The 25523-nt window shown below is 39.7% G+C and overlaps 1 protein-coding gene across 3 annotated transcripts in view; it reads left to right on the top strand.

The window, feature by feature from the left end:
- Nucleotides 1-656: 656 nt before the first annotated feature.
- The window catches only part of LOC135704635 (uncharacterized), a 65753-nt gene continuing 40886 nt past the window's right edge, over nucleotides 657-25523 (top strand). For 2 of the 3 annotated variants that reach the window (XM_065226114.1, XM_065226115.1), the window contains exon 1: nucleotides 658-825. In XM_065226114.1, coding sequence (XP_065082186.1) covers nucleotides 723-825 — 103 coding nt within the window. In that variant the 5' untranslated portion in view covers nucleotides 658-722. Of the gene's footprint in view, nucleotides 826-25523 lie in introns of all 3 variants that reach the window. The other variant, XM_065226113.1, reaches the window with a different exon arrangement.

Raw genomic sequence — 25523 nt, 5'->3', positions numbered from 1 at the left:
AAAACAAATTTCAACGTTTTGGTTTACTTGAAATTTCGCATTCAATTTGTGAATCGTCTAGAATCGTCCTTAGACTACATTCTCCGCTTTGTGCCACTTTCCCACAGCTTTCTACTTTATTCCTTTTCAACTCTAAACACGCTACTGGCCGGTTGGCTTATCCTTACCGACGGGTATCATCCAAGTTGTGTACGCGCAAACCCTCCATATGGGTCCCGATCTTGCCATCATCATCATCAGCAGCAGCAGGCAAGCGATCGGATGCAACCACCACCGCCACCAGCAGCAGCACACCACCTATCCAAGAAACCCGACTCACGTTCGGCTGTGGCGCTCGCTCGCTTATTGCTGTATAAAACTGGATGTTTGTAAGAAATCGCGCTTAATATCACCTTGATCTTGAATCGGTTAGGTTGTGTCCGGCGGAACAAGCGGATCCGAATAAGTTTTTTTTACGACCGCGGTGAAATTGGCCGCGCTGATGCGTGATTAGGGCTGCCCAAAACGTGCTCGGAAAGCTTGAAGCTCGACTGATATCAGCTGGGTGTGATCCCAAAAAAAAAAACCGGTGGTTAACAGTGCTAATTATTCGACGGGAAAAAACGAAACAACACAGACAGCAGGTGAGAGCGGGGGTGTTAAAATTGAGTGACCTTGTTTTAAGCTAAAATATTGTTGTGAAAATTTCGTCTCCGAGTGGAAAGTGAAGACAGTGTGAAAATATGATAAGAAAACGACCGTCTGCAGTGCTGCAGTTACTGCTGCCGCTGATGGCGTTGACCATCGGTTCGACTCTGGCACAAGCCGTGAAAGCGGAAAATAAAGGTAAGTGTTTAATGGATCTCCGAACAGCAGACAACGGTCGTGTATAAATAGCAATAATAATAATAATAATATACCGCGCCACGACGCTAAGGCCTTGCCATAGGGATGGAATAGATGATCATCAAAGTGTGAGATTTACAGCATAAGTGCCAACAACAAAGTTATGGGATGAGGATGGGAAAGCTGTGCCCAGTACAAAAAAAAATCTAAACTATTATGAGAGAGTGACGTCCGGCTGTGAGATCAAAATGCTTCGACTAGTAAGCCGCAGATGAGCTATGTTGCACAATTTACCGAGAGTATGTAAACAAGCCAAGTGCTGTGGGATGCTTCAGTGGTTTGTGAGGGGAGCAGAAAAATATGATTGGCGATTGAAGTGGAAAAATACTGACTGTTTACTTACCTGGTTGAGCTGGACCCAAACGTGCTGGACCCTGAAATTATGTAAGAAGGTGTTAAGAGAGTAATTTTAGCACGCAAATTTTCACAGTATTTAGGAAAATTTAAGTAGAAAGCATTATGGAAAATTTCGATCCGATTTTACTTTTTTAAACATTCGAAATGGCCACCCACTAAGATATACTAATAAAAATCAGTGTGGCGATAAGAATGATACCTGTGTACCGTAAAACGGGGTGAAGTTGATCATTGAGATGAAGTTGATCATTGAGATGAAGTTGATCACTACACCGTTCAATTTTCGTTTCTCAACAATCCTTTTTCATGATATTGTTTTAAGGTTCAATTTACTTTGATGCTTTCTGGAAAATTTCAAAAGCAGTTTTTTTCCGACGCATTATTTCAGATTGCAAAAAGCTCGTACTATTCGATTCCTTTTGATATTTTACAAAAATGACGCGAGCTTTTTGCAATCTGAAACAATGCGTCGGAAAAAACTGCTTTTGAAAGTTTCCAAAAAGCATCAAAGTAAATTGAACTTTAAGATATATTTTTTAGTATTTCATTGAGTAGTTTTAAATAGTACTTTTGAAACATTTTCCCTAACAAACAAACTCTAAATGTACAATTTTGTGGATGTTATAAAATTTTTTTTTCTAGTGCTGTGTTCGAGGGCGAGGGCGATTGACTTAAAATTAAAATGAATTAATATCACACATGATTTTTTTTATTCGTATCAATGTTTAATGAAACAAAAACTTGCATTTCTAATACCATACCTAACATGTTTAAAATACCATCGATTACGTGACAAAAGGAGAGAGAGAGAAAAAAACAAAACCGGTGCGATTATCCGTCACGTTGATCTTTGCCATTTTCCCTTGTTTTTTTAGCAGCTCACGCATAACATTTGTGTATACACTGTTGATCTGATCATCATCTACATGGTTTTATTTTTCACCGCCATCACGCCCATCCGAATTCGCAGCCGGAAACAAATGCCAGTTTCCTAGACATCGTATATAAAATTCACTTTCAACCGATGCGAAACTCACCTGAGGCTCCAGGCGATTAGTTGTCTGATGTCATCAATTAGCTGCGACTCGAAATTTCATCACCCACCAGTGACGTAACTAGCCTCTGAATTTGGGGGGGACTTAGGTGAAAGTGGCCTTGTTAGGAAATCAAAATTTCAAAAATGGTAACCTCTGAGATATCACTACAGATTGGAAGAAGCTCTCGTCGGTTTGTGCGAAAGCAGTATTTTGAAATCAGAAATGATGTTTCAGAGATTACCATTTTTGATATTTTGATTACTCTCTAGGTCACTTTCACCGTAACCCGAGCAGGAGAACATAACTTATGAATACCAAATCCAGGTATTATAAAAGAATACCTGGCAAACTGAATATGGTATTGGCCTGACATAAGAGGTAAAATACCAAAAATAATACCTCCAAAAAGTTCTACGAATAACGAACTAATAAATAATTTAGTTATTATAATAACTGACTGATAACAGACCCTTTTTTTGATCCCAGAATACCTTAATTTGTTATTTATAAGGTATTCTAATACCAATTCAATAACTGAAAGATGACGTTGTGTTCTTTTGGTATTTATTTAATATTTTATAAAATATTTCGATAACTAAATAATATCAAAGCAAGGCTTTATACCACAAGCATACCAGCATACCAGTATCATACCACATTAAGATGTTCATATGTTATCGGTTAGTTATCGATTCCTGCTCGGGAAGCCCTTGTGTTTGGCAAGATTTTATCTAAAGAAAAACTGAGCGTGGTAAGATACTAAAGAAATAAGAAAGTTGTTTGGATTTGAATTTTCATTATTTTCTCTAAATAAAATTGATTGCTTCAAGAACACGCCGTTTTTTAATTAAAGCTCCAAGAATTTCAGTTCTTTTATTTCGAAAAAAAATGCATCTGAAAGAGATCATTTGTCTGAGCACATGATATTTTTTTCGTTGCCATACACAGAAAAAAAAATAATTTTAATATCACATCACAGTGGATGCACTTCAATCGTGTCGAAAATATGGTGTAATATTACTTGCCAAAAAGGACAAAATTATCATTAATACCATGCATGAACTGACATTACGCTGCTTTTACTGCATTTGTTTATTTCTGTGGCCATAAACATTACATGAGATTTTCGACATGATTGAAGTGCATCCTCTTGGATGTAATATCCAAATTAATTTTTTGCTGTGTAGACATTTATCTCAATTCAAAATCAAGAAATGAAATGCTTAAATTATTTTACTCTTTGACACATATCAATTAGACAGTTCAAGCGCAACTATTCAAATCGACGAATCTGATTTTGTAAACAATCACTTCAATCGACGATTTGTGGCAACTGCTAGCTCACTCACAGAAACTAACGACACCAGCTAGCAGGGAAAAGATTACCCTACCTGATGATGGTATTTGTTTGCGTTGGTGAGTTAGCAGTTACGACAAATCGTCAATTGAAGTGATCGTTTACAAAAGCAGATACGTCGATTTGAATAGTTACACTTGAGTTCGTCCCATACTAAAGCACCATCGAAGAACGCTCAGATGGTGATTTTTGCCACTGTAATCGCAGAAACATTCCTGCACACTAAAATTAATGACAATTATGATTTTGAAGCCCTTTCTAAAGCAGTTTTTGAGTTTGCGAAAGCTATGAAATATTTTCAAATTTGCTCTAACAGAACTAGGGTTTTTGATCTAATTTCCGTCCTACTAAGCACAACGCGCACTTTACCTCTCTTTTCTGAATGAGTTTTAATTAAAAATGGAATATTTCTGTCAAAGATGACTTCTAAATTTATTCACCATTCTATACGAACCGTTAGATTTGATAAAGAGTCACAAATTGTTGAGATATTGTTTAAAATCTAATACTGCTTCTTGATTCTAAAGGGTGATACGGTCAAAATTTGGTCAAGGGAAAACGCGTGTAAATCGGTGAAATCGTTTATTTAAAAAATCAAATTAAATTTCTTTTTCAAGTTCAATTAGTATAAAATTCAGGAAAAATATTCAGTTAGGCTTCCGCTTTTCCAAATCCGAATTGCCGGGCCTTACGCTTGACCCCTGCCATCAGATTTTGTACAGCCACCTTGTCCACCTTCTTCGCCGCAGAAAGCCAGTTTGCCTTGAACTGCTGCTCGCCCTTAGCAGTTTTTTTGGTCTTCTTTAGGTTCCGCTTGACAATAGCCCAGTATTTCTCAATTGGGCGGAGCTCTGGCGTGTTGGGAGGGTTCTTGTCCTTGGGAACCACCTGCACGTTGTTGGCGGCGTACCACTCCATGGCCTTTTTACCGTAATGGCAAGATGCCAAATCCGGCCAAAACAGTACGGAACAACCGTGTTTCTTCAGGAAAGGCAGCAGACGTTTATTCAAACACTCTTTCACGTAAATTTCTTGGTTGACAGTCCCGGAAGCTATGAAAATGCTGCTTTTCAAGCCACAGGTACAGATGGCTTGCCAAACCAGATATTTCTTTGCGAACTTTGACAGTTTCATGTGCTTGAAAACATCTGCTACCTTTCCCCTTCCTTTTGCCGTATAAAACTCCTGTCCCGGAAGCTGCTTGTAGTCGGCTTTGACGTAGGTTTCGTCGTCCATTACCACGCAGTCAAACTTCGTCAGCATCGTCGTGTACAGCCTCCGGGATCGCGCTTTGGCCGTCGTATTTTGTTTATCATCGCGATTTGGAGTCACTACCTTCTTGTAAGTCGATAGTCCGGCTCGTTTTTTGGCTCGATGCACGGTTGTAGACGATACACCCAGCTTATTTGCGGCATCTCGGAGAGAGAGGTTAGGGTTTCGCTTGAAACTACCGGCAACTCTCTTTGTCGTCTCAGCGGCTTCCGGTTTTCGATTTCCCCCCGATCCAGACTTCCTGAGAACGTTCCCAAACACTTTAATTACATTTGTAACGGTTGATTTGGCAACTTTTAGCGATTTTGCCAACTTTGCGTGCGAGTAGCTCGGATTTTCGCGATGCGCGAGCAAAATTTTGATACGCTGCTCTTCTTGCTTGGACGGCATTTTGACAACTGAAGAGTGAATTCCAAAATCAAAATAGGAGCAACATTCTACACACACACACCTTCAAAATGAGGGGTGTTCAGGTTTTTTAAATGCAAAATTGAAAGAAATACGTCAAGTTGATATTGACCAAATTTTGACCGTATCACCCTTTAAATTCGTTCTACGAGTTTCAATTCCGTCCTAACGCATTGAAACGCCATTAGATTTTCTTTGTCCTACAGATAAACGTAGAAAAAGGGGATTCGCTAGGAGCGCTTCTTTTGTTTTGAGAACAATGCGCTCTAACAGGATTTATGTTGTAGCTAATGAACTAACGCATCGGAACAAACCTATTTTTGATTTGTGCACGGTGAAATCATTGATATTATTGATCTTTTCTGATCGATAGAACGGAAATGGGCGATTACGACGAAGTAGCGCTCTACCCTATTGAATATTTAAAAGAGTAAGTGAACAAAACTTATTATTATAATTCGTAGGAGAAGACAGCGCACAGTGAGCTTCCTGTGCTTTAGCCTTGGATTTATGGTTCGAACGAAATTAATTGATCAATAATCATTGCAATAGTGATATTGAACCTCCTACTAATTAATTTGTTTCGAACAATTAGCGCAGTATGGGATCCTCATTATGTACCAACTGTTCACTATGTCTCTCTGATCCCAATTAAAATTATAAAACATATAAATGCTCTTCAGAATCTTAGATATTTTTAGTTTAGTTAAAACGTACTTTTTTTTCGGTGGTGCGGTGAGCTTCTCGTTACGATTTGGAAAGCAATTCATACTATAAAATCCAAATTGCTAAGCGTCAAATACAAACATTAACAAATTGTAAATGGCTTTCAAATAGAAAATAAGAGATATAATACAATATGATTTATAAAATATGTATGAGTCGGTGATTGAAATACATGAAATTCAATCATATTTACGCCCCTTTGATTACGCCAATGTCCCCCACCGAATCAGTCAGCATTTTGTATCTATCAATTAAGCCACGCACAAGGTGTACGATTTTCCACATAGGTAAAACCGCCGCCGTCCAACTTTCATCTCGGAACACTGATCACCGCACCTATGTCAGTGACTGTCTGCTATTCTTTGTACGTCAACCTACACGACCTACACATACACTCAAAAATAAACACACACAGCAAAAAATTAATTTTGATATCACGTCAAAGTGGATGCACTACAATCATGTCGAAAATATGGTGTAATATTACTTGCTAAAAAGGACAAAATTATCATTAATACAATGCATGAACTGACATTACGCTGCTTTTACTGCATTTGTTTATTTATGTGGTCATAAAAATTACATGAAATTTTTGACATGATTGTAGTGCATCCACTTTGATGTGATATCAAAATTATTTTTTTGCTGTGCAGCAAGTACAATATGTAGGAACTCTCAATCGTTAAGCAAAAGGTACACGCATCGGGTTCGATCATCGCATCCGAAATCTGGGCCTTTGGCAGAGACGATCGAAAGTGAAGAAAGCTTCAAACTTCAAACCTGACCACAGACGGACCAGGTTGCGGCGGGGCTTGGCCGTTGCGGTCTTCGTCGTAGTCGTTTGTCGAATCTCAGCCTCAGCCGTAATTTATCGAGATTGGGGTAATTTGAACCCATCGACGGCCGTGCCCGGTTTCTGCCGTTTCGCAATTGACATTCCGCAACTTTTGTACACGGAAACAGCGGATATCAGTGCGTCACACCACGGCTAATTATCCGGATGAGTGGTTTGTTTGCTTGAGCTTTTGCTTTTTTTATTACTAGCATTAGTGTTTCGTATTTTTGAAATTTGTTACAAATTTCACTTACATGGAGGTGAGATTTTGTTGAACCGTGCCCGAGCAAGGTGAAACTATTGGTAGCGATCCATTCAACACGCGGGTGCTTAATTTGGACAAACAGCACGTGCGTTGGTGGACTTGACCTATTCAGTGTGCATGATGAATATTCAAACTCCACTGCCGGATTAGTCCGCACTGGATGCGGAGCGGAAAAAGTGTTTCGACGTAATTACGCTGCCTTAATGCATCCGGGGCTATTGTATAATTTTTATTTTGGCTTCTTCTGTATATGGCATGGACTTGAGAATGGAACGAAAGTATTCAGAGCTGGTTGCTATATTTAGCTGAACAAATAGGTTTATGACCGTTTCACTTTCACTAGGTAAATGGAGAAATATCAGTGTGAAATAGTTGAGTGTGAGCTGATGTCATGTTTGTGCATTGTCTTCCAGTGGGGAATAGTTACCCGAGGAAAGGATTATACCAAATTTATAACAAATTGTTGATAACTGAACATGGTATGATAGTGGTTGCATAAACAGACAACTTAACATAAATTATAAAATAAACTATACTCTTCTTCCATCTGAATCTTTATGCTTGTCCTCAAGTTGATCACTTCCATAGCTCTGCCATTTTTGCATACTGTGAATTTCGTTGGAATTTCCAACATGGTTTTGGTCTTTAGAATTTATTTAACCCATTAACGCCCAGTGATCTAATTGTAGATCAGTTCCATTTTTGATTCCTTCGAGAAACTTGAGGTCAAAAGATTATACAAAAAAAATTGTTCAATGGACCAATCTCTTGAAAATGGTAAATAATTTAGTTTGTAATTGACTCACTAGTGGCTTTAGAAAACTTCGTCTTATCAAATTTTATGGAATAAAGTTCATATGATATGCGTTAGATAGAAGAATGCGATCTTCTGCAATGTTGTTTATATTACAAAGGCCAACACTATGGTAAGCATGATTACCTCTCACCCCAGCAGGCCTGGGTTCAATCCCAGTCGGCGCCGCCGGGATGTTCTGAGGCATAACATCTCTGATCACGCCTTCGTTCGGAAGGGCAGTAAAGCCGTTGGTCCCGGTTCATGAGTTGATGGGTCGATAGGTAGGGTCCAGGTGTGGAAGCTGCTTCCCTGGGTGCTCAGCACGGAAAACAAGATCGACGGAAAACAAAATCAAGGAAAAAAAGGCCACCACTACAGTGTATATGCATATGTAAATGTCTCACTAGGTGGCTCCTGTGATCATATGAATTTGTGTAGATGCAATATCTCATGATCTGGGCTATAAATAAAGCTGCTGTTATCTGCAATGTTGTTCCGGAGCCCAAGACTTTTTGAATCGTGAACTGTTTAGTTCGGAATTCTCTCGCTAGGTGGCACTAGTATTCTTATAAACATCCTGTGCATGCAGGGTCGAGCCTTGTTATATTCAAAATTGCTGTTTTCTGCAATATTGTTCAGGAGACCAAGGCCTTTTGAATTGTTGACAGTTTAGTTCCCAATTATCTCGATAGGTGGCAGTAGTGTTCTTATAAATTTTATTCAAATGCTGGGTCGATATCTCGAGATCCTTGATCGATACAAAGTTGCTGTTTTCTGCAATATTGTTCAGGATGTGAAGGTCTTTTTAATCGTTGACAGTTTCGTTCGGAATTCTCTTGCTACGTCATAACGTTTGCATTTAAAAAAATGGACAAAAATTGTCGATTTTTCATGAGTTTACCTTCACCCGCACTGACAAAACTACCCATGCAGCATCAATCATAGTAACCCATGAGTAAGCAGACAAAATTTGATAGCTCTATCAGTCGAACTCTAACCGTTGATGGCAAAAACAGTGAAGCAACTCCGTTCAGAAGTGTGCGCGTTCAAAGAACGGCACCCCGCCGCGTCGAAAACGGACATCGTGCGGCACTTTGTGGACGCTGGATACGCCCGTTCCGGCATTTACAACATCTTGGCACTATTAGACGAAAGAAAACCCGGTTCCGGACGACCGACGACCCTGAACGACAAGAAGCTCCAAAGGATGTTGAAGAGGAAGACCGAGGGAAAAGAGGCTACATCGTTGCGTGCGCTTGGCCGGGAGGGAGGTCGGTGCAACCGGCCAAACAGTGAAAAAGTACCTGTCGAACATGAACATACATGTCAGGAAGCGGAAATCACGTCCACTAGTTTCGGAGCTGCAGGCAATGACGCAGCGACAGAGGCTGAATAAAATAGTCAACTCGTTTTTCCCGGCGAATCACGACGTGGCGGTGGTGATGGACGACGAGACCTACCTCACCCTGGATGGCAACGACTGGCAGGGCACTTCGTATTTTACTTCCCCCATGAAGGAAGTGAGCTCCGAGGTGAAGTTCATTTCACACACCAAGTTCCCCAAGAAGGTGCTGCTGTGGCTGACAATCAGCGAGAAGGGGATGTCAAAGCCGCTCTTCTTTCGCTCCGGACTGGCCGTGAACGGGGAAGTTTATAGTACGAAATGCCTGCCGGAAGTTGCGTCGTTCATCAAGAAATACCATAAGGGCGAAGACGCGGTGTTCTGGCCGGATCTGGCGTCGTTGGAGGAGATGGAGCGGCTAAATATCGATGTGGTACCCAAGTCGGCGAACCCGCCCAACGTCCCCCAGCTGCGTCCCATCGAGAATTTCTGGGCCAACCTGAAGCGTAAGATCTACTCCAACAATTTTGTCGCGAAAACTGAGGAGGAATTGATAAATAAAACACGCATGTTTTCGTCCGCCATGGCGAATGTTCCGGTTAACTGCCGGAAGGCCGCTCGTAAGGGCTTAGATTGTTTTTGCAAGTAAGCTTAAATAATCCGAAAAAGTCCATTTTTTTAATGCAAACGTTACTAGTGATCTTATAAATTACGTGTAAATGCTGGGTCGACATGCCGAGATCTTTGCTTGATACAAAGTTGCTGATTTCTGCAATGTTGTTCAGGAGGCCATGGCCGTTTTAACTGTGATCAGTTTAGTTCGGAATTCTCTCGCTAGGTGGCACTAGTGTTCTTATAAACTTCGTATAAATGCAGAGTCGACATATCGAGATCCCCAAATACAAAGGCTAGCTACAAAGCTTCTGTTTTCTGCAATATTGTTCGGGAGGCTAAGGCCTATTGAATTAAGGACAATTTAGTTCAGAATTGTCTCGCTAGATGACACCAGTGTCCTTATGAATTCCGTGTAAATGCTGGGTCGATATCTTGAAATCTTTGCTAGATACAAAGATGCTGTTTTCTGCCATGTTGTTCAGGTGCCAAGACCTTAGCGGCGCCAGTGGCGTAAGCGTGAATACCTCTCACCCCAGCAGGCCTGGGTTCAATCCCGGTCGGCGCCGCCGGGATGTTCTGAGACATAACATATCTGATCACGTCTAGTAAGGAAAGTAAATCCTTTGGTCCCGACCCATGTGTGTTGATGAATGGGTGCGATATCCTACTCCTACGCAGGTGTGGAAGCTGCCTTCCTGCACATTCGATTGCCGTCGATGGATGGCAATCGATGTCCGTCGGTTATTTGCACTAGATTGCGGAACAGAGACCGACGTTAAATAAAGGAAAGAAGAATAATCTGGCAGACCAGAAATGTGGAGGATCTGTATCAGATTATTGTCGTTTTAACAGTGTAAAAACGAGAAAAAGTGCTGTAGATATTAGTGACGTTTAACGCACGCACACTAGCGGATGCATCGCCGTGTAAAGTTGTTTATTATTTTCCTATGACTAATCTAAAAAATGTATGAAATTGGATCCTTCAAAGTGAGTTTGACAGCGATTTGTTATGTATTTTCCTCGGATTTTCACTAACACGCTCTCAAATATTGCTCCATTACAACCGGAAGTGAAAATCTCTATAATCAGGACATACTGTAAAGGAAAGTTCAAGTTTCAAGCAAGGCAGATAGTACTTCACGAAGCACTTAAGGTGATTCCTTGCAGAGTCCACAAATGGCCACCACGTAGGGTTTACATGCACTTCGAATTTTAAGTTACACAAATCTCGGAAATGGTGCCCCATTTCACCTGAAATTCGCTACTTCATGTATGCTGCAGTGCTGCAAACGTGGAGTAACAATTTAAATATTGCACGTGTCGTAGAAAATGATATGTGTGCACTTAAAGTTTCGAAGTGGTTCCGAGAATAAGTATGTCACAGCGATTCACCTTAATCACATAACTTATGTGGAACTTGAGCCTCAAAAGTTGAATATTGTTTTTGCGATTTGAACTGTTATACATAAACATCGATATGTCAAAGTATTTATAACAGTTTCCAAACAACCCTGAAACCGAGGGGCTAATCAAAGTACTTCAGGAAATGCTCATTATTTTCCGTACTACAATTATTTCTAGATCTTGATCCGTCAATTTATTGCTGACTTCCTCAGTACTATGAGACATGAGCTAGGCATGAATATTAACGAGAATTGGAATAAATTACTCGTCTTGCCCCAAACAAAGCAAGACAGCAATACCGTGGGGAACCGAAATTTGTACAGGATCTAAATCGGTACAACCTAACACACAGGCGTTTTGTATGAAACGTATGGATTTTGATTCATTTCTTAAATGTACAGATTTCGGAATATCTATCCCAAGGTATATCAAAAGTCTCATGATGTATGTTTCGATGTTGGATAAAGCATTGAGACTCACTTCAAGATTTTCTGAGAAGCGTGAAATACTGCAGAGTAAATAAGTTGCGATGAGTAGATGGAAAGAAAATTGATGGAGATTCTGTAAATTTCGTGCAAAATGATGGAACACGATGCGAGAAGATGGAATTCTCAAATTATCTTAAATTATTAAATTTATCTTAAGTATCACATAAATTTTAAAACATAGAAGCTTGAAATGTTCTTTTTTTTTTGGACGTAGGCCTACGTCTTTAATTTCTATACTGGGGGTCACATTAAAAAAAATCAAAATTCAGACATGTAACGAAAAATCCCAAACACGGACGCAACGATAGAGCGCAAATCGAACAAACGACACATTGCGCATGCTCACATGAGCGAGCTCAATGTTCGGTTGATCGCTCACCATTTCATCAATGAAAGGAAGGGAGGTGTTAAGAACTAAATGATCAACATATTTGTTCCGTCCACTAGCGGTCCTACGTCAAGCTTCCGTTCGTGCCCCTAGGCACAGACCCTTGTACTTTTTTCATTATGAATATTGATCACAGATTTTACATTTTATTTTATTTTTTAATGCTGGTCTTAAAAACATATATATTTGGAGTAATTTTCAATAATCTGGAACGACAATAAATATTCATGATATTGGGAATTGAACATTTACCAATAGCACAAATTTGACAGAAAAATCAACCATTTCAAAATTGCAAGGCTCATGAATTTTGATTCGAATTTCTAAGGAACTCATTCCAAGGGTGTTCTGAAATCTGCTTCCAAGGTAGTTCTGAGGAGCTCCAGAATCCATGCGAAACCTAAGAAGAAAACCAAGGTAGTTCTGGAAATTATAAATAGGATTCAAAGGAAACTTAAATGAAAATTCATAGGAATTAACGAGGTTAATTCCAAATGAGGAAATTATTTCAAGATAATTTAAAGCAGAAATCCATGGGAATTGCAAATGCAGAGCATAATTCCACGGGAATTTTCGGAGAATATTTAGGTAGTGTGCTTAAAGGAAGATTAAAATAAATTCTGAGAATAAAACCAGGAGTACTTCAAAGAAACTCCAAGAGAGTTCTGACTTGAAATTTGAGGAAGAATATGAAAACAAAAAATGTGAGAAGAACTTTAATTGAATTCTTAGAATAAATTTAAAGAAAATTCTGAAAACAATCTCAATGTGTACGGAAAATTTCAAGGAACATTCTAAGTAATATTCCAAAAGAATTGAATTACAAGAATAGCTTCAAAAAATTTCGGGGAAATTTTCAAAGGAATTGGAAGGATCATAGCCTAGTCAGGAAAGGCACGGTATTGTCAAGCCGGAGGCGGCGGGTTCGATTCCCGGTGGTCCGGTCGAGGGAATCTTTCGGGTTGGAAATTTTCTCGACTTCCCTGGGCATAGAGTATCATTGTGCTTGCCACACAATATACAAATTCATGCATTGGTATTGGCATCGAAAGCTCTCAATTAATAACTGTGGAAGTGCATTTATAGAACAATAAGTTGAGAGCACGCAATAAGCTAATATGCGCTAAGCAATAAGCTTGAAATGCAAACAAGAAGAAGAAGAAGAAGGAAGGATCATTCCGAAGATATTTTGCAGATAATGTTTAGAACATTCGAAAGAGAATTCAAATGAAACTATGAGGAGCATTTCAAAGAATTAATGGAAATTCTTAGCAGAACTGAGGAATTTCAGGTCAATACTGGAAGAGAATGATGAGGAGAACTCTACTAGTACATACTCTAAAAAAACTAGTGATTTTTGTCAGGACTATTTTTCTGGGAATTGCTAGGTAATTCACTGCAAGAATTATTAATAATATGAAGAGAATTGCAGAGTGAATTCAAGATTTTAAAGAGTATTATAGAGCAATTTATAAGGGAATTCAATTTTAACAAAAAAAAAAAAAAACTAAAAGGGACAACCCTAAGAGGTTATACGTAATGGTGACGTAGGTGGTGGTCTTATGTAATAAATCTTATTTGTTTCGGAGGCGAACCAGCCTAAGGCTGAAAGCCTCCTAAATAAAGCTAAATTAATTAATTAATCTTATTTGTTAACTGCAGCAGGAGCTTGTATTTTGTGTAGGAATATGAATTTGAGCGGGGTTCTCTCTGTTTATACTCTTTAGTATGACGCGATTGACATACATAGATGGCCCACAGCGACTCAAGAAGAGCTACTGATTCCGATCAATAGCGGTGCGGCTTCTTCCTCCTTCTATTGATGCTCATGTGGGCTGCAGCTCGCTGCTTGCAGGCAGCCTTTCGTTGTATATTGGATAATACCACCACTCATCATGTATGGATTGAACAAACACCGTTTGGTGAGACCGGATGGAATTCAACTTTGAAATCTGTGTGTTGGGAAACCGCTATTCGCAAGCAATCGGTGATAATTTTAATTATCATAGCAACAGTTGCACATTCGTGCAATTTTCATTAGTGACATTTAGAAAAATGATAAAGTCAGCGATGCGTAGGAATATTTCTGATCGATTGGTAATAAATTTATTGAAATTGGTCCAGGGACAGCTGAGTTATTAACGTTCAAAATCTTTCATAATTTTGTTACATGTTCCATTTTCGGTTTTCACAATCACTCCCATATAGAAATCACAGACGTAGCCCCACGTCAATAAACTGAGACCCTGGACCCTGAAAATAAATCCAGATTAAATATTTGGGTAAAAAATAAATTCTGAGGCTTGGATTTTTTTTTTTAATTTCATGTTTAGAAAATTGTATGACCATGGATACAGAATTAATTTCAAGATTCTGGGAGTTTTAATTAAAATTTAATACTCCAGACATAGAGAAATTTTCAAGATTAGGGAAAATGAGAAGTTTTCCAGTCCCAAAACTAGAAAAAAATATTTGAAATGCTGAACTTTAAAATTTGTTTAATCAAATGACTGAGACTTTTTTTATATATATCTTTATTAAGGAGACTTTCAGCCCTGGGCTAGTTCGTCTCGCTTACTTACTGAGAAGATGATGAAGGCATAAGAAGCCCCGAAAATTTAAAATAGTATTGGTAGAAAAGCAACAGAGATGCATCATTAATATCGACAACAAAGTTTGAGAAGGTTCCATTGTTCTGAAACATACTGTTTTGTTACAAGCAGGCTTGCTTCCACTCACTTGCTATAAAAACACGATTTTCGGAATTTTGGAATCATTAGATGTTTTAATGATATTTTGTACTTTTGAGAAGAAGAGGTTGAAATGCAAGTGTTTGACATATGAAACCTGCCAAATTTGCTTTCAGATAGTCACAATCAACGATTTTACGACTCGCGAGCGCTCACTCTGAGTGAACGCTCACGAATCATAAAATCACTTATTGTAACACCGTGGTAGCGAAATTGACACGTTTTAAGAGTCAAACACTTGCCTTTGATCTTCTTCTTGTATCTAACAAGTACAAAACATCATTATAACATCGAATGATTTCAAAATTCAGAAAATCTTTTTTTTTATAGCAACTGAGTGGAAGCTACCCTGGTTACAAGTACTTAACATCAGTTAGGTTAACATTGACATAAAGCTATGTTAATTTATATTGCATTCCCATAATCCTATGCTAATATAAAAGTGTATAGTGTAAGCATCTTAATGATTATGCACTGGTCATCTGTTTGACTGGATGCGTCCAAAAAATCTAGCAGAATCCAGTTTAAACTGGAATGTTGGCATCACTGGTCCCACGTCCTACAATCACCTGTTGTCGAGTTGAATTTTTTCGCTGACGCTGACCACACCGTCGTTGGAATTTGTCTATGTTCATGGAGCAACGTCGTTAACTCGCTGTATTAAAGTGATGCGTCCATGTTAAGAAAAAAAACGACTAACGAATCGTCAGTAAGCAAAAGTGGTCGTTCTAAGGCTACCGAGCCCCTCATACCACATCACACCACTTATTTATTTATTTATTTATTTATTATTAAATATCAACAGGCGTTATTGGCCCCAATGGTGTAACCCAAACTAAACATGAAAAGTACTCAAACTAAAACTAAACATCAATAAGTCAATAGTCATCTCGTAAAGAAAGGAACATTGCTAGACAAACTAAACTGATCTAGAAAAAAAAACGAACTAAACCTTCGGCGAAGCAGCTGGCGAGTCAGGTCAAAGTCAAATAGTGCGGAGACCCTCTGTAAACAACCGATTGCGCTGAACATGCTATGATTAGTTCGCTGTATGGGCAGTAGACTGATGCAAAATTTGACTTTTTCGCTCCACAGTGCTTAAATGGTTTCAAATTGGGTCCTGATTAGCCTCCCAAAGTTACAACTCATTTGGTTAGAAACAGACTTCGCACAAGCCATTTGAAGTTTACATGTAAATTACTATGGGAAATCTCAACTTTTTGTTCATTGCCTTCTAGTATTTTTCCATACTGAACAGCAAAACAGTTCGATAGCCATTCTTATAGAAAATTTTCTCAGCTACAACTTTGCTGAAAATCGTTTCTATGTAAAACGAGACAGGAAAAAGTTATTAATTATTTAAGAGATTGGTAAACTTATGACATGATCAAGCAGCTGCTCTGTAGGCAACACTGTATTTTGCAGTGTGACATAGTAGCCATGATTTTTGTGTCCTATTCAACGCCCCAGAAACACCAATGTTGCCTGCTGAGCCGTTGATTGAGCATGATCATAAGACATCAGCGCATTGAACCATTGATAACTTTCGATCCTTGCATTTAATCAAAAAGTGGTCTTCAGCAAAGTTGTAGCTGGGAAAATTTTCTACAAGTACAATCGAATTTTTTTGAAGCAGAATGATATGGTGAATTATTAGATAGACATGAACAAAAATCTTGGTTTTACCATAGTAATTCCCATACAAACTTTAAATGGTTTGTGCCATCTCAATTTCTCACCGAATGGGTTCAAATTTTGAGAGGTTAGTCAGGATCCGATTTGGAATCGTTTAAGTATTGTGGAGCTAAAATTTCAAATTTTGCATCACTCTAATGGGCAGGCGCAGCATTGAATTATTCCGTAGGGCTCTGATGTCAATTTGCTCAAGGAGAACACGGCAATCGGTGCGTCCTTGAAAAATATCTGCAATTAGCAATGCCCTTGCTGTATCTCTTCGGACCGACAGGGGCTCCAGATGGATCAGTTGAAAACGACTTTCGTAGCTAGGCAATCGGAAGGGATCCGTTCACGGCAGTTTACGTAGCGCATATCTCAGTAACCGTCACTGAACAGACACCGTTGTTGTAGTGAGAAGTCCGGACAACCGATCGGTATTCTAATATGGTGCGAGACAAGGAGCAGAACAACGATTTAAGGCAGTAGATATCCGTGAAGTCTTTGGCAATCCTGAATACAAACCCTAGAATTCTGGAAGCTTTGTCGATGGCATACGAGATGTGCTGCTTGAAAGAGAGTTGTGTATCCAGAATCACATCTATGTCCTTAATTTGGCTGACGCGCTCAATTTCAGTGCCTAACAAAACATACTTGAACATAATAGTCTCTTTTTTGCGCGAAAAAGAGATAACCGACCATTTGGACGGGTTAACCTCTATATGATTCAGGATACACCAATCACCAAAAGAATTCAACTGACGTTGAAGGAAGCAACAGTCTTCAATTGAGTGAATTCGAAGGAAGAGTTTAAGGTCATCTGCGTAAGTTAATCGTGGTCCCTCAATTACTAGATTCACGTCGTTGAAGTAAATCAGGAAAATCAGCGATCCCAGGTGATGCCACGGTAGTTGCCAACGTCTGGCCTGCTGCCTTTCTTGTTTACTGGAAACATGTGCGCTAGCTTCCAACAGGATAGAAACGCCGACGTCCACGGACCGTTGAAAAACGTGCAGCAGTGGAGACAACAAACTGCCCAAGTGCGTTTTGAGGAACGCTGATGGAATTTCGTCAGGACCCGGATTGTACGACGAGTTGAGTTCGAGGAAGCCCTGGAAAACATCTCGGGATTGATATCAATTCTGCTCATGGTTTGGCCAGAGAGTGGTACGTAACTGGCAGCCAGTCGGGCATGGTCGTCAATCAGTCTCTCGTCAGACACTAGTAGATTTTTCAGAGAACATCTGACAGATATCTTGCGAAGATGAGGCCACGTTACCATTATGTAACATAGACGACGGCAGACCTGCTTCATGACGTTGTTCGTTGACAAACTTCCAAAACTGCTTGGGGCGTGACTAAAACTTTCTCTGCAATCCACGTCGATACTGAAGAAAGCACCATTTCGCAACTCGTTTGTATTAGTGATTGATCCTGACATAGTGACGTTGAAGGGATAGTGTGAGGTGCTTGGTGAGTTTCGTAATGTGAATTCCTTATGATTGAATTGTTGTTGTAACCATTCAAACCCGGCATCGGCATATTGCACGAGTTTCTGCTCTGTAGCAATAACAGCTGGCTAAGCCAGTCGAGTCCTTCATATGACAACACAGCACTTGAGATGCTCCTGCAGATGCTGTTGATTCAAACCCGTCACCAGAATAAGTCACTGCGCGAGCAAAAGGAATTCAAACCCGGAAACATGGAGCTATGAAAAAGCACTTAAGACTTCACTAAATTCTACTTTTATGCGATATTAATTATTTCGATTTGGTCCTGACCTAGGATGGGACTTTTAATGCCTGCATCAGGGAGAACGACACACACTTATCCCAAAGGAGTATGATTTTTACAGATAGAAAATTCCGTTAATAAACAAACTATAGATCTTCCAAAGAAACCACCTTAAGATTAACTACCGCTGCACAACAACGACTAAACATATCTCCAACAGAAAAGAAGGTTCAATGCCCTTCTATTTAAAAGTAAACCTACAAGCCATCAATCATTCCTACTGTCTCGACCGTTGTTTTATAACGTGATCATCTACAAAGGAAAGGTTCTGACCTCACGCAAGTCATCCACCATAAGCATAACCGAAGCCGTAGCTCAAACTGCAAACCCACTGCACCCGTGACCGTTGTTCGCCTCACCTATCAATTGCCGACAATTTGTCACTCATCATAACAGCATATTTTCAACGCCTGGCTACGAACGGACGGAACCCGGCCAACCAGGGGATTCTTCGGAAATTGCATACATTTGCACGACAGATCCATGCATTTGCCGCTAGCAAAGCCAACAACCGTAATATAACCACAATTGTAAAAGCATTTAAAACTACCACCCTGGAAACGGCACGGCGATTACTTGAACCTTAAAGCGATTTTAGAGTAGCTATTTTTTTGCACCACATGCTTCTTCTTCTCTTCAGCAACAATGGAAAGCATCACGTGACGCATGCGGAGTAGCATAGAAAAACAGAACCCAAAGGAACCGATCGATCATACCTAATTGAAGAGTTCAGATCATCAGGCCTACAGTTGATCGATTAGGTACTGTTAACGAAGTTAGAAGAGCCGATTTCCGTTACCACAACATAGATAGGCCGTGTGGAGTTGTGATTTATTTTCGCGAGAGAAATTCAAGACCGTTACCGTTACATCTCGTTGTTGCATTAACGCTGGTACTCCGAAGACAGCCAAACTTGTTTCGTATGCGTTCTAATTTCACACCGATGCGATTGTGGGAAATCTCTATCACCCACTCGGACAAGAGATGTTCCGAACGTGGAACATAAGATTAATTCAACATCGTTTTAAAAAACGGATTGACAGTTGAACAAGATTTATACGATTTAGTAAAAGCATGCATATTAGAGGAGCAGCTTTCTGAACATCCCTAGCCAAGCGGATCATAACACTTTTGCCACTACCAAGCAGAAGGTGTGTTCTATTTGTTGAATAAACTTGTTTGTAAACAAGTCTCCGTACAATTTTTATATCGCACGACACCAAACCTCTGCTGGCTGGCTGGATGCACTCGCATCATGATGAGAGTGCAGCCGCACGCGTTTTCGATAAAAAAAAAAAACGTATTGCGAGTGAAATGCATGCATACTTTAATGTGTATGTAAGTAGTTGGATGTTGCTGTTGTGCCGTTGCGGCCAAAGTAGGACGTGCGTCTGTCTGCCTGTACATTACTCTGGAGAAAATGGGACACCTCTGCTGTGGCTGGTGGGTTGAAGGTGCCCGTTTTTGGATGTATGAACTGGGGTTAGATGGTCACGACACAAGGGAGAGGGTAGAAGATTTTTAACCGTAAAATGCGAGAAGAATCGATTTTTTATGCACGATTCAATCGCTGAAGCGGTACTTGACTTACGTCAGCTGCAGTGATTGGGATATACATAGCTTGATACTTTAGAGCTTGAGATCGAAAGTGAAATTTTCTGATTTCGGAATTTATGGAATTTCCACTCGTGATTGATGAGTAATAGGCTTGTGAGTACAGTGCATGTTTCGGAACCTGAAATCATACTGTCGTTGAAACCGGTGTATCTTTGTTATCGACGTACAAGCAAATTTGTTATTGTACTTCAAACCATTCAACCTTCTCGAATTGCCGTTGCTCATCGTGATTTACAGAAACAAAATAACAATGCAGAATCAAACCTTAACCACAAATTTTCCCCGAAATTGGTTTACAAAATTCCTTCCCGTTTTGGCAACACGACCCCATCGACTAATTCTTTCTTCAAATTTGGGCTAGCACTTTCTGGGGATTAATTCATGACATTTCAAGCAGATAGGATCCCCAAAGAGGGGTCTAGTGATATCAGAAATGGAATTAAGCCGTTGTATGGATTTTCTAGAAAGAGAAGAAGACAAAAATTATGTGTTGCCAAAAACACCAAACACCAATGTTGCCTGCTGAACAGTTGATTGAGCATAATCATAAGACATCAGTGACTTGAATCCTTAATAATTTTTGTTCCTTACATTTGATCGAAAAGTGGTCTTCAACAGAGTTGTAGCTGAGAAAATTTTCAACAAGCTCAGTTATCATTTTGTAAAGTAGATTGAACTAGTGAATTTTGAGATAGATAAAGGGTGTCCACGATGAAATTGCCACACACAAAATTGATTCGCAAAATTCGAGTTTTCATCCGATTGCCATCAAATTTTCAGGGATTGAGAAATAACTATTAAACTTCATTTTACCATTTTACTCGTATTTTATTTACAGTCCATACGCAAATGCCCGCACCTTGGCCTTAACCCCGGCCATAAGATTCTGCACAACCTGTGAATCAACCGTTTTTTGCATGTAAACCCATACTTTCTTCAGTTCCTCGACTGTCTTCACTACCTTAGGTCGCTTAAGAAGGTGCTGCTTCATAATCGCCCAGTACTTCTCGATGGGGCGGAGGGTTGAACATTTTCGGCACGAAATTGACCTTATTGTCCGCATACCACTTCAGCACGTCCTTGGAGTAGTGGCATGAGGCCAAATCCGACCAGAAGATTGTTGGGACGTTGTGGGCCTTCAGGAGAGGAAGCAGCCGCTTCTGAAGGCACTCTTTTATGTACACCTGTCCGTTCATCGTGTCCTGGGTCACGAAAGGTGCACTCCGCTTCCCGCACGTGCAGATGGCTTGCCAAACCAGGAATTTCTTCGCAAATTTGGACATCTTCTGAGTGCGGACATGCTCCGGAACGCTGAACTTATCCTTGGCCGTGAAAAACAGGTTGCCGGGGATCTGTTTGAAGTCGGCCTTCACATATGCTTCGTCGTCCATGATGCAGCATTCAACTTTCGTCAGCATGTTGAGGTACAACTTCCTGGCACGGGTTTTGGCGGACTTGTTCTGCTTCTCGTCGCGATTAGGGGCCTTTTGTACCTTGAACGTTCGAAGCCCAGCCTTAGTTTTGGCCTTCTGGACAAAACTTCGGCTTAGGTGCAGCTTCTTCCTAACGGAGGCGTTCGGATTTCGGTTGAAGGCCCCAACTACGCGGTTGTGATTTTTGGTGTTGTACGGAATACTTTTTCCTTCACTTCTGGGCTTCCGATCGGTGGTCAACCGTTCCTCGAACCGCTTAATCACTCGCGACACCGTGGAATTCGCGATTCCCAACGTTTTAGCGATGGAACGATGCGAGAGATCCTTGTTCTCGTGATGAATGCGCAAGATTTTATCACGCACGAGCTGTTCTTTCGACTCCATTTCCGCGAGTTTTGATCACAGGACTTTAAAACTTGCAGGATGTAAATAATGCACTATGAACTAAATCCACCCAAATTTTCATTAAATTCTACCCAACGGTTAAAAAGTTAGAGCAATTTCATAGTGTGGCAATTTCATCGTGGACACCCTTTATGAACCGAAATTATGGTTTCTCCAAAGTAATTTCCATATAAACTTCAAATGGTTTGTGCCAAGTCAGTTTTCTACTAAATGAGTTCAAATTTTGGGAGGCTAATCAGGGCCCAATTTGGAACCGTTTGAGCACTGTGGAGTGAAAATTTCGAATTTTGCATCAGTCTACTGTATATGGAACCTAAAACCTAAAACAAGCTCTTGCTGAAAAAATAATGTTCATAGCAAATTAAGTTTTCAAGGTTTTTACTGATATCCGGTCTGCTTTCAAACTCAACTCAAGCTCAATAATTGCAGGCAATTATTTGCCATATTTTATTATATGAAAAAAAAAACCTTAACGGGGTTCGTTTTCAATTCGAGCATTTGGTAACCCCATGATCCTCATGAGGTGTAGCGTGTTTCTGGTACTGATTATGCATTTCATTTCGCAATGTTTTCCTTTCCGCCGAGTCTGAAGTGGCGGACTAATCAACTTCAATGCACGTCGGGTATTCTTCACCAAAAGTCAGTTTGGGTGCTTTTACATTCCTAAATATTTTTTGTAAACGTTATACGTTAAACGTTATCAAAAATGCAGCAGGGCACTCAATTGAAGCAAATTTGGATGAGGGAAGATGTCAACTCCGTGTTGCTAACATTTCGTGGATAAAGGGCGGGCTCTTCTCCCCATTCATTGGGGCATCGTCCTGTTGGATGGCTCGTTTTCTGAACAATTGGCTGTTCAAGTTGTTGGAAGGAGAATATTAACTGTCCAAAGAAAATGAATAGGCGAAATACATTCGTTTTTGGCCCTTCATACCAGCGTTGCCAGGTATACTGATTTATCGGTGTACCGTCGAGCGGTGACCAGACCCTACGTTGAGTCTTAATGTTTTTTTTTCCGGATCCACGCACGTTTCAAAACAAACCGAGTTTTCGATTTCTTCCACTAACCGAGAAACATTTCATGTTAAATGTAACGCTTTTATTTCATGCAACGAAACGATCACACTGCGACTAAGTACAGTAAAATGGTTGTGCTATGATCCAACTCGATTTTTCTACTGCTATGTGCGCGCTTGTGTTGGTGTAAGCGCTACTCGCATCTGTCAACTAACAGGGTTCGGCAACCTGATACCAACTCCATTACACCGTAAAAGCGTTGGGCGCAACAATCGGTATTTATACCGATTTCAGAACTAGATACCGATATACAGATAAGGTTCCTCAGAATACCGATTTTCGAAATTTTATACCGATTTATATCGATTTTTTATTAAATAATCAAAATTATTATTGCCTGCCCGCGCTCGAGTTTCGGAGAAAATTTTTATGAGAGACTTGTATCTTTTTGAATACCTTATATTTTTTGAGCCTTCAAAATTCTAAACAATCATCTCTAAAGATGCCTTATGCTTGATACTCTTTCGACTAATGTTTGCATTTCCTCACCGTTTTTGGCTACCCATCAATCGAGAAACATTAATTTAACTTTCGGGAGTTTTTATTCATTTTTAAATTTCCTGAAGTTTCATCCAACTCTCCCTGGAATTTACTTCCACCTTACCTTGGAAGCTTCTTCAGCCTTCGCTGGAATGATTCTTTCATCTTGTCCCGCAAGTTTTGACGTAGGACTACTTCTGTGATTTCTATATGGGGATACACTTTGTGAAATCCGAAAATGGAACATGTAACGAAATAATGAACGATTTTGAATGTTAATAACTCAGCTACCCCTGGACCAATTTCAATAATTTTATCACCAATCGATCATAAATATTTCTACGCATATGTTCAACGGTGGCTCTTGAAAATTGCATGATTATCATATATAATTGTTTAATAGTTAATAATAATTATAATAATAATAGTTTAAATTATCACTGTTTGCCCACGAAAAGCGATTTCCCTAACACAGATTTCAAAGTTGAATTCCATCCGGTCTCACCAAACGGTGTTTATTCAATCACCGCGTGGTGAGTGGTGGTGTTCTTCAGTACAAAACGAAAGGCTCCCCGCAAGCAGCCAGCTATCGAGCTGCCCTCGAGCTGTCCACGAGTATTTTTTGGACATTTCTAACATACCATGTATTTTAAGGCAACATTGGGGGTGCAATTTCAAAAACCAAAGTCAGTCACGGGCATGAAAGTGGTCTGATTTTGATCCAGAGATGATGGCTTTTAATTCTTAGTACGACAATCGATAGGATTTTCTTTTTCTATTTATTCAAATCTAATAAAATTAGGACTATCATATTTCAAAATGTCACCATTGAAAATTGCACGAATGTGCAGCTTTTCCTATGATAATTAAAATTATCACCAATTGCACGTGAAAAGCAATTTCCTTGACACAGATTTCAAAGTTGAATTCCATCCGGACTCATCGAACGATGTTTATTCAATCACCGCGTGTTGAGTGGTGGGGTTCTCCAGTACACAACGAAAGGCTACCCTCAATTGCCCAACCATTATTCATATCAAAAGGTTCTTTTCAGGGCAATTACAGTCATACTAAAGAGTATAAACAGAGAGAACCCCGCTCAAGTTCCTATTCCTACCCAAAACACAAGCTCCTGCTGCAGTTAACAAATAACATTAATTATATAAGACCACGTAATCCTACGTCACTATTGCGCACAACCCCATAGGGCTGTCCTTTGTAGTTTTTTTAACTTTCCCGGAACTTCAAGGATGCTATTAGATTTTTATTGCGGATCCACACTAGCTGCAGGAACATTTAAGATGTTCTGAAACTTCAGAAAAGTCCAGACTTTTGTGTAAGTTTCGATAAATTAAAGACAGTTTCATTAACTTCTGTCAAAATTCGAAAACCCGGAAATTTCAGAAAAGTCCAGCGAACTCCAGTGAACTTAACAGATCAATTAATTTCAAAGAAATTGCTGAAATTATAAAGGAGTTCCGAGAAACTCAGGCACTTTCCGAAAACTTCAGCAATGTCCTGAGGGGCTCATGCAAATTTAGGAAACGTAAGGGAAGTTGCATGAACATTAGAACATTGAAAGAACATTTTTTGGGAAGTTCCATGCTTTTTAATGGCTGTCGATAACTTTTAGAAACCAAAAAAAAAATCGGGAAGATCAGAGAACTTTAATGCTGATGTTACAATAAATTCAAGAAAATTGTGAGAGCACTTAAGAGATTTCGTAATCTTCAAGAAAGTCCAGATGATTAGAGATATTCCGGTAGTCTTATTATAATCAGGGAAGTTCCGAGCGCTTGACAGAGAACTCCAAAACAGCCCCTAATTTCAGGAAAATTGAACTTTTAAGGAATTTCGAGGAATTATGGAATATTCCTAAGTGCATTTCAGGAATGTTCCGAAAACTTCAGGGGCATTGCGAGGTCTTGAGGGATGTTTTATGAATATCAGGAAAATTTGCTGGACCATTAGAACATCCGCCAGAAATCTCTTCCGGAATTACGTCGGTCTGGCTTCCGACTTTCTCCAGAAGTTTCATCCAATCTACCTTAGGAAGTTTCTGCCAGCGTGTCCAGGAAGCTTCTTTCGTCTTCTCCAGGAAGTTCCCAGAAATTTGTT

The sequence above is a fragment of the Ochlerotatus camptorhynchus genome, unplaced genomic scaffold (assembly GCF_037179485.1).
Source record: "Ochlerotatus camptorhynchus isolate MF236.1 unplaced genomic scaffold, CSIRO-AGI_Acam_v1.1 ptg000244l, whole genome shotgun sequence".
In the NCBI taxonomy this organism is placed as follows: Eukaryota; Metazoa; Arthropoda; class Insecta; order Diptera; family Culicidae; genus Ochlerotatus; species Ochlerotatus camptorhynchus.
This window is presented reverse-complemented; position numbering and strand designations above follow the sequence as displayed.